Here is a 10887-nt window from a genome sequence, read left to right as displayed (position 1 = left end):
TTTAGTAAGAAGAGTTAAATTGTTTTTCACGTTTGCAAATCACGTTAATGTCTGAATTTAATAGAATAGAGCCAGAATATAGTTTCCACTTGTGTGTAAAATCTATTGTGACATTGCGTAACAAATAACTTACCGAAGACTCTACTATGCACTTGTGAGCGAATGAGAGTAAAAAAGGCTAAAATGTCCAAGCATTACACTACAAACATGGTTTGTAGTTTCTCTGAAAGGATCTTGGGCTCTTGGATCACACTTCCATAAAGTGCCGGTCCTAACCCTTACCTAAATTCTAACCACACTTGATGCTAATTCCTCCACCAGAGTAAGGGCAGAGCAGACAGGAAGCCCAGAGAACTCACACATGCTCTTTCTGACAAGTTCTTCTTAGAGGTTTAAAGCTAATGGATGTCAGGAACTGTGTTATGAACTCCTCATTTATACTTACCTTACATTACAATATTTTCTGCTGAGTTCAAGCTTTTTGGAGTTTTACTAAAAACCAGAGAAACCTAGTTACATGATAAAGCCATCTTTTGAGCTGACAAGTTAGAGGTGCTTCACTGATGAAAACTGAAGATAAATGTCTGATTAATTTTACACAGAAATCTGGTGATTTTAGCATTTTTCATGCAGCATACAAATGACATGAGCTTATGTTTGGAAACATCTCACTAATTCAAAGTACATTCAATGTAGAAAGAAAATATGAATGTCATCTCAGAAACAATTAAGTCAAACGGTGCTAAGCAATTAAATAAGCAGATGCCAGGGTTAGGATGAGAATTCTGGATTATACTGTGAAGACAATCTTAACATCTCTCTGTGAGCTAGCACTTACTCAGTGTGTAGTACCTAAGTACATGAAAAATGATATAAATATTAACGTATCTGAATTAGGCTAATGGACAAGATAAGAGGAAGGTTAATATATCAATTATTAAGAAAACAATTTCAAGTATGAGTTAATTGCACAGACCATTAATTTTTTTAATATAAAAGCTTTATTGAGATATAATTCATGTACATACAATTCATCCATCTAAAGTGTATGATTCATTTGTTTTTGGTATATTTGAAATTGAATCACCATCACTACAAATCTGTTTTAGAATCAATTTTGATTAACCCTCCGCAAAGAAATTCCATACCCATTAAAGAGTCACTCCTCATCTCCCCAGGCCTAGGCAACCACCTTTGTCTATACAGATTTGCCTATTTTGGACATCTCATATAAATGAAATCATACATCAAACAATTCGAATAATGTGTGAATTGTATCTAAATAGAATTCTAGTGATCATCACATTTTGGGATATGTCTTCAGAGGCTTTAGTGAAGACCTGGGAGAGTCTAATTCAATAGTGAAGGATGGTGAAGCTGGAATCTTCATTTTTAAATGCCTCAGATGATTCTGCTGATCACCCAGATTGACAAAGCACTGCTGTATCATGTAACTGTTTCTGTATTTTAAATATATTGTATAACCTTTCTAGTATGAAACTTCAAATCACTATTCCCAAAAGGTAGAATTTGGTAATTTAATGAAAATAAAACATCATAAAGGAAGGTAGTTGGTTCTCTTATGTATTTTGAGAGATTTTATATGTTGTTGCTGTTAAGTGCCATCAAGTCAGTTTTGACTCATAGCAACCCTATATAGAGTGTTCAAGGAGTGGCTGGTGGGTCTGAATTGCCGACCTTGCAGTTGGCAGTTCAGTGCCCATCCTACAGTGCCACACCAGGACCCCATGATTTTACACAGAGTTCCAAAATCCCACAGCGTAGCATGAGGGGATCACCTAAACTGCAAATTAAGACCAAGTTTTGAAAGAACTTAAGGTGCTGTTACTCCCTTCTCAGAAATGAGGAAGACGAGAAGCACAAGAAGCCGTGTGACTCCCTTACCTATACTCATGACGTGAGACTGAAGCATCTGTCTTTGGCCAGGCTGGCTGTTAGGTCTCATGGGGATGCTGCTGGCTGCTGGGTTCCGAATCATACTTCCTTGGATTGGCCGATTCATGGCACCGGTGGTGGCAGCACAGGTGACTCTCACAGCAGAACTCTGTGGTGCCCATTCTCCAGATGGCATGGTGGGCCGGGAAGGATTACTACCAATCATGCCTGCATGCAAGCCAAAGAAAACTGAGCAGGGCAGGAACTGAAAACATATTCAGCATGTAGGAGCACCAGATGAGCATGCTCCTTACAAGACAACCGCTCAGCAATACAGTTAGTGCAAAAGCCAACCCCCTCATCTGGGCAGATGTGGGCCCTGGGCTACAAAATAAGAGTAAGCAATTACTACAATTTCTTTTACAACATGGACTTGCCACTCTTTATAGTTCGGAAAAGCTGTTAAAATTGTTCCCATGTGTAGTTAGAAATAGGCGCTGTGGCGTGTGGATAACCCCAACTTCCTTCCTCAGGAAGTGAATCACATTAGCTGATACACACGTCAATGCTTTACTTTCCAAAGGGGAGGTAAGGCTAAGAGTAACAAGGTAAAAACTGATAATCAATACTCTAAGCCAAGAAAACAGAGAACATACTTTTCAATCCTAGAACCCCCTCCAGAGTATGAAAATTTGTTAAACTTCAAAATGGACCAAGCTAGCACTCTAAAATCTGGGGAAATTACAGGATCTTTTGGGTGTCTAAAGTTCTTTAAAACCAAGACAAGGGAAATCCTACTTCTTTAATATACTTGGGCCACTTCATTTGTGATATATTATATTGATCCAGAAGGAGCTCTGGTAGCATAGTAGTTACAAATCAAGTTGTGAACCTCACAGTCAGCAGTTCGAAACTACCAGCTGTTGCACGGGAGAAAGATGAGGCTTTCTGCTCCCATAAAGATTTACAGCCTCAGAAACCCTGTACAGGGCCGCTATGAGTCAGAACCGACTCCACGGCACATCACAACAACAACAACATATTGATCCAGAATGAGTTAGGACAGAGCTGTAAAAATCCTTTGATAAGTAAGTTATTAGCAATCATAGGACCACACAGAACACTAAGAACACAGCACTGCCAAGCAGGATCATGAGTTTATCTAGCCCAGCCTTCATTGGGATGCTGGTAATAGTCCAACATTTGCTAAGACTTGATATTCTAAAGGGGGAAAACCCCAAAAGAAGCCACTTCATTTTGAAGTGTTTAATGATGGGCTCTGACTTCAAATACATGGTTTCCTTTAATTATGATAAGCAACTACAAATAGGGTATGCGCAACAAATGGAGAGAAGATGCGTTCTGGGTGTTCTTGTGAAATGAAAATATATTAGAATGATGAAGGGTAATTAATTCAACTGAAAAAGTTAGGGCATGGTTACATATCTTTAAAAACCATTTTAAGGTTAGATTTGAACCACATAAAGTTATTATGGGAGAAGGATTAATTTTTTCAAAAAATCTATTATCTCAAGAATGTAACAAGACTATGGAGAGTCTAGAAAGTAGACAGGAAGTCACTCATAAGTCAGCAGTATTAATGCCATTACAGTGGGTATTCCCTTTAACTCTTTTTTTCCATGAGTGGAGCATAAGGGTTGCATGATTTTCACAGTCTAGACATTAGTGATCTTTAAGCTGATCAGATTAAGCTAAAACAATACCAAGAATGAAAACACCCACAAACCTGAGCTCTTTTTATAATATGTATTTCTTTCTATGACTTTGTCTTCTGTATCTATCTCATTTAGAAAAATGAAGGAAGCTGTAAATTGCAAGCAGCTCTTTATTAGAAAACTCAGCATACTGCCACATCTATATGAAATAGATGTTTTTAGGGTACAGACAGGACACAGGAGTAATAATGTTGCAATGATTTCTAGATGGAATTGGATCAAAGTTTAGGGATATGTTTGCTGCTATCACAGGGGTTAAACTTAGGAAATGAGTCTGGACAACTTTGCAGAAATCTTAAATGATAACAGGTCAAGGTGCAAACCAGATCACAGGCAACTCTAAATCTTCTAAAGCAGAGCCCTGGACCAGATCTAAAAGTTACTAGTAGGCTAGGCATGTTACTATTTAAAGTTGTGTAGTGGTTACGAATCGGGCTGCGAACTTTAAGGTCAGCGGTTCGAAACTACCAGTCTCTCCGCGGGAGAAAGATGAGGCTTTCTACTCCCGTAAAGATTTACACCCTTGGAAACCCTGTACAGGGTCGCTATGGGTCGGACCCGACTCGATGGCACTTAACAACAACAACAACAACAATTTTCACTTAATTTTTTTTTTTTTAATGAGAATTACAAAGTCAAAGGTGTTGAAGGCTGGTTAAATTTCCAACTTTCACTTTGAAATTCTTTCAATACAAATCATCAACTAATAGAACGTTTGGAAACTAGCAATTTATTTTACACATATCTCTATAACTTCTAGAAAAACAACTGGGATAAAAACAAAATGATTCAGCCTGGGCTGTAAGATTAAGGATTAGAAACCTTTCGGAAGTAGTAATTACAGAATAAAATGCTCAGCCTTGCAGGAATGTTTACCGATACTTCATATGCCACTGTCTGTGAAAAGTAGTCAACAGAATTGTCTTAAGAAATCACTTGAACAATTCTCCTAGCTTGATGTGAATGAACGCATCATTGTCATAAGTCAAATAACCAACCAATAAAGGAGCAGCGCATTTCAGCCCTTACCTGTGCTACTGTTCCCTAAATTTCCTTGGTTTCCTATCATCCCTTGATTACCCATCATTCCTGGCTGAGGTATCACTGAGTATGGACTACTGTTTCTGATTGGTGGGAATGGTCCAGCACCAGTTGGGCTTTGCAATGTGATGTCAAGTGGTAAAGTCTGGTTTGGCAATAACCTGCCCAGTTGCCCTGGTCGTGGGTTATTAAAAGCTAAGGAGAAAACAAATGAAAAGCGGAGGTTAATATAAGATAATGGAAAAGAACAGCAACAGTAGTAGTGTTCAGGGAAAATGTTTTCTATCGAAGAACAACAATATGCTTGACAGGTGCCCATTGCCTACATGAAAGTCAAATCCACAAACAAAAACATACTCAGTGCTAAAAAGTAGGCTTGTAATCTAATCAATACCTCTTTAATGTAATTTTTGATTAAATTTTTTTTGGAAAAAAAAAAAAAAGAAACCATATAGATATTACATACTGATCACATACTTTTCTCCCCAACACTAATTTCTAACATGCAACTGTATTTGCTAAGTAAATCATTAATACGGTTTATTTCAAGACACATTATGCGCAAGTAAGAGTTTTACTTTCTCATAGCTATGAAACTATAAGCGTCTCTTACATAAACACCAAGCTCATGCATATGTGGTTGGATAGAATGTCTTCACTGGACACTGTCCGTAGTTAAAGGCGGTTACTTTCACTGAGAGTAAGACCTTCAAGTGTAAAGTCTACTTGAACTCTATTAACTTAAAGCTTTAGGGCCCTGTTAAGTGCCAGTCAGTCGGTTCTGCCAGTATAGGTTCGAATCTCTGACCTTTCAGTTAGCAGTCTACTGTTTATCCTACAGTGCCACGTCAGGATTTCTAGGCATAGTTTCAATAAATTCTAGAAACATTTAAATTTTAAAGTATTTTTTTATGGTCAGTTAACAAGAATTTCTGGTGTACTAAGCACTACATGAGTCGTGGTGTGGAACTGTAGGATAAGCACTGGACTGCTAACTGCAAGGTTGTCAGCTCAAAACCACCAGCTGATCTTTGAAAACCCAATATAGGGTCACTATGAGTCAGAACCGACTTGACAGCATTTAACAAAAATGACCAGCACTACATGAGCACTCTTTACTACTGCAGAGACAACTAGCAATCTGATAACAATGCTATTAGACAGAAAAATACAAAAATATGATCAATTTGGAGCGAACCTATAAAGGAGCCCGATTAGTGTAGTGCATTACGGGTTGGGCTGCTAACTACAAAGTCAGCAGTTTGAATCCACTAGCTGCTCTGCATGGAAAAGATGAGGCTCTCTGCTCGTATAAAGACCTACAGCCTCGAAGATCCTCTACAGCGGCACTATGAGTCAGAGCCGGCTCCACAGCACACTACCTACCACCATCACTAATTACATACCAAGTATTTTATTTTCTCTGGAATATATAAATGGTCTGAAATAGCACACATTTAAAAGAAAAAGTTCTTAATAATCCCTAGCAGAATTATTTAGAAAAAGTCAGGCTTGGAATAGAAATTATGTCCATGATTAATCATGGCTTTCCCAGGTTTAGTTACCTGGCTAGCACTCAATAATCTGTACACCATGAAAAGATACAGAGGTGTCAAAAACCCACTGAGCTCCCCAAGCTGGCTGGCCTTCATGATCTCATGGGTTGGTAAGAATAAGCTACCTAGTGTGTTTCTTACCCATTTCTCAACTCTTTGTGGTCTCCAATTAGCCTTAGACTCCCCAAGAAAGAAGACAGGGATGAGAAATAAGATGCAGAAATTTACCTTTATTTAATTTTATCCTTTTACAAATGGCTAGGGATTGAGAAGAGAGGGGTAAAAAAGATGCCCCATGACTTGTCAGACACTTGCCATTTCTGGTTTGAGAACGAATGTTAGGCACTGGGTCAAACTGATTTAAAGAGGGAACAATTATGCTGTGTCCATTAACACTGAAGAGGATATTTATCTTTCTATAAATTATGGACAAAAAATGTATTTTCTTCCATTCAAACTACTGGACGACTTTCAGGTACAATCAAGTTAGTAAATGAAATGACAGCACATTTGCTTAATTATAGATGGTGTAAGGTCTTTAGGCTTTATATAAAATTGAACAGCTAAAAATTCACTTAGAAAACATTTACATGATAAAGTTTCATGTGAAACTGATGCTTACATGAGGATTCCTACGAAATAGGGAAAGATATTTTTAATGTGTAGTATGTTCAAATGTTTAAAAAAGAATCTTTAAAAAATAATATGTTATGGTAAAAAGTCTACATAACTCCTCAATTTTCTATTTTTAAAGTATTCAATTATATATGAAAATACATATCTATTTTAAACTCCATTTCTGAGGGCAGTCACTGAAAGAAGGGAAATATGACAATCATTTAAGAAGGCTATCAATGTAGGCCAGGCTCCTTTCCTGTTGATTAAATTATCCAAAGGAGAATGGCAGAAACACACTAACTAGACTCTGTTATGAAATATGGCTTCAAAGGCCAGTAGATGGTGCTATTTGATCACAGAAACCTTGAAGTGACTAAGCTGTTTGTATTAGACCCTATTAATCCGTTTCTGGTAACAATTATATGTAATTTTTTGGTGTAACTACCAACACCTCATACTTACTGCTCTGTGAAATTCGCAGTGCTGTTTTCTGGGCTCCAACAGGTGTAACAGGGCTGTTTTCTGCTGTAAGTTGCATGAGGTCATTGATGATGGCTTGCTTGTCAACTGATCCAGCAGGGGCGCCTGGCCTCGTATCTGGGAAAAGCTGTGGTAACTGACTATTCTGCAAATCATCCAAAATTTCCTCCAAGTTGTCCAGCTCACTGCCAGGCTGTAGTTAACAAACAGAAGAGTTTATCCAGTCCCACTCCAAACAGATGGTGTGATACGACAGGCACATTTGCACTAACAGACCGAACTAATAGAGAGCACCACAGGCACATGAAAGATGCAGATTGATACCTTCCAGCCTAACAGTTCATCGATCATCTTTCTAAAAATTAAATTGACAAAGAACAAGTAATTTAATCTCTTGTTCTTAATTCCCTCGCCTGTAAAAGAAGAAATAGCTCAATCAGAAAGAAAGCCCTCTTCCAGCATTGTGATGCATCATCATCTATTCCTCTTTATTTTACGCTCATTTAATTAATCATGAGTACAGTATCTTCCCAGGAGTCCTGGTGTGGTGCTGTAGGATAAACACTGGACTGCAACGTTGGTTTGAATCACAAGGTTGCTGGTTCAAACTCACCAGCCGCTCCTTGGAAACCCTATACAGGGTCACTATGAGTCGGAAATGACACAATGGTACTAAACACACACACATACACACACACACATCTTCCCAAGAAAAGATCTGATTTACAGTCTAAGTCTAGGTTTTGTGGTTAAGGCTCACGAAAATAATAACAATAAACTAATGTAAAATATTATCCCAATTTACACTATGTATCAGAATCCTAGCAAATGAACATCACATTTTAGGAAAGTTTTTTTTTTTAAAGATTGGGGGAGGAAATGCAAAGCCTGAAGCAACTCTGAACTAGCTAGGCACTGCCTTTTCGTCTCTGTGTGTGTCCTTTATTTTCAGTTTCAAATGGCACTGGCTTTCTTGGTCACTCACCAGCACAGGTGACAAAATGCAGAAAAGCAGGATAAAAACTGGTTGCTCCCAAACACAGACAGCATCTATTAAACTGGTTTCAGAGAAGTCATAGACGTGTTTTGTGGTGTTTCTACTTTTTCTAATCAATACTTCATTTTCAATGACTATGATAAGGAGCTCCGTTACGATTAGTGGTTATGAATCGGGCTACTAACCTCAAGGTCGGCAGTTCAAAACTACCAGCTGTTCCATGGGAGAAAAATGAGGCTTTCTGCTCCTGTAAAGATTTGTAGCCTTAGAAACCCTGTGCAGGGTCTCTATGAGTCCAAACCAATTCCACGGTACTCATCAACCAACAACATTATAAGTATCATTAATACTTTTTTTCAGAAGGCGAACTATGACCTGATTTTTTTTTTTTACACAGAGCCTATTTACGTGCCTTGTCATTAAAATCTGAGTGTCAACCACACAAGAAAACGGCTACGTTATGTGCTAGGACTGTTTTCTAGTGACGAATGATTTTCTTGATGTTTAGGTAGAAAAACATTAAAGTTAGGCAGCTTCTCCAAAGTCTCTGGCATGAAGTTTAAATCCTTGACCATGATTTTGCATTCTAACTTAAATAAAAGAGCCCTTTCATTGACACTGGCAATTCCAAATGAAATTGTATGCTTTTGATATGAGGAAGTTACATTTAAAGCAAAATGGTCTACATTTTTATACTACATCTAACTCCTATTTCCCACGTAAAAGATGGCTCTGCTAAGATCTCTGCCATTTATAGCAAATGTAATATCTGTATGGGATTATCCTTTTACTGCATATGTTTTTGTCAAGTTAGAAAGGACAGATTGAAGTGACACTTTGATTCTTTGCAGAGAGAACTAAGCTTTGTAATAATTCAGATAATCTATCTTCCAGGGACTTTTAGTGAATTGTCAGGTCCCTTACAAGACTGTTACTTGGTTGGTTTAGCCCCCTTGATTTCTTGTCTAACAAAAGAGAAGGGTATCAAAACTGAGAGATTATCTAACTCAGGTAAAAGTTATGTTCCAGAGTTACCATCCTAAAGTACAGACAGACAAAATGATCCTTTGAACTCCTTAGGAAAAGTCGAATGCCTTCTCCAAGAGCAACACAGCTAGTTTTTCCCTCCAAATTGGAAACACGCTACTGTTTCTCTGAGCCACAGTGAAGTAGTCTGTGTTAAGGGCCCTGCACAAAAAAAGCTTGTGGCTACATGTTCACACTCTTAGAGCTGCCAGGGAACCAAACAGCAGCAAATTCATATCACTCAGCTCATGATCACCCAACCAAGGCAACCCAGTGGTTGACTAGTAGGCAAAACTGCTCAGAGATCACTTAAGACAACCACTGAATAAACCGCCTCGTCCTTTGTTTCTGAGTGCATATAGCTGACTCTGTGTAAGCTAAATGTACTTGTGTATGATCTAGCTTTACATGTTTTGCTGAATAAATTGATGCTTTCAGTATAAATATTTATTGCTCTCAGAGGACAGTGCCTAGAAAGTAATGGACACTCAGTCAACACGATGAATTCTTTTAAGCACACTAACTTGTTAACTTAAAAACTTTCCCAAGTTGAACTAAATTTCTCACAGAATTCCTACAATTTCTATTACTTTCTCAGAAGAATGTGTGCTGAATATCCTTACTGTTTTATCCTGAAAATAGCTCCAGAGATCTGAACGAAGCTCTAATAAACTGGTTAATCTCTGTTATGTGAAACAAAGTTTCCTTACTACAATGATGCCTTGTATGATACAGTTTTTAAAAAATAGCCTTTGCAGTTCAGTATGTGTATGTGTGTGGGGGTGAGGGAGACGGGCTGTAAGAAGCACTAAGTTGTCTCATGAGAAAGCTTTGCAGATTGTCTTTGATGAGAAACACCTAAAATGAACAGGTTCACCTAAACAATAAAAATACATTATTTTCTAAATTTATGCTTATATGGAAACTACCAGCTGTCCTGTGGAAGAAATATGAAGCTTTCTGCTCCCATAAAGATTTACAGCCTCAGAAACCCTGTGCAGGGTCACACTATGAGTCAGAACCGACTCCACGGTACTTAACAATAACAACAATATAGATATACAAATCTACCAGCTGCTCCTATACAGGGTTTCTGTGGTTGTAAAGCCCTATACAGACTCCACAGCTTAAAAGCACCACCATGACGATGTATAGACATAAAATGTTCAAGTATATTTGGGTGGTTTAAGTACATCATTTTCAATTCATGATATAATTTAAAAATTTTTATCCATTCTTTATTTAGTTTATTTAAAAAAAAAACATGTATCAAAAGTTAAAAAAAAATGTTTTTTTCAGCTTTTAATCTTAGGCATTTTAAGAGCAGACCTAATACAACTGTGAATTAATCTAGCTCTGACAAATAAAGAACACTTATTTGTCATAAGATAGCCATGAAGAATTTTCTTGATATATTACATAAAAAGAAATTGTTGTGTTTAAGTGCCGTAGAGTTAGTTCCAACTTATAGCATCCCTGTACAGGGTTTTCAAGGAGGGTTTGAAACATTGATATTGCAGTTAGCAGTCCAGTGCTT

The 10887-nt window shown here is 37.7% G+C and overlaps 1 protein-coding gene across 1 annotated transcript in view; it reads right to left on the bottom strand.

Moving 5' to 3' along the window:
• The window catches only part of NCOA2 (nuclear receptor coactivator 2), a 135350-nt gene that overhangs the window by 30646 nt on the left and 93817 nt on the right, over nt 1–10887 (bottom strand). Inside the window, exons 10-12 of the mRNA XM_006860033.1 lie at nt 7310–7520; nt 4662–4868; nt 1906–2124 (exon numbers count right to left, since the gene is read on the bottom strand). Coding sequence (XP_006860095.1) covers nt 1906–2124; nt 4662–4868; nt 7310–7520 — 637 coding nt within the window. The remainder of the gene's footprint in view (nt 1–1905; nt 2125–4661; nt 4869–7309; nt 7521–10887) is intronic.

Source organism: Chrysochloris asiatica, unplaced genomic scaffold (assembly GCF_000296735.1).
Source record: "Chrysochloris asiatica unplaced genomic scaffold, ChrAsi1.0 scaffold00036, whole genome shotgun sequence".
In the NCBI taxonomy this organism is placed as follows: domain Eukaryota; kingdom Metazoa; phylum Chordata; class Mammalia; order Afrosoricida; family Chrysochloridae; genus Chrysochloris; species Chrysochloris asiatica.
The sequence above is the reverse complement of the archived record's forward strand: the minus strand, read 5'-3'. Positions and strand labels throughout refer to the sequence as shown.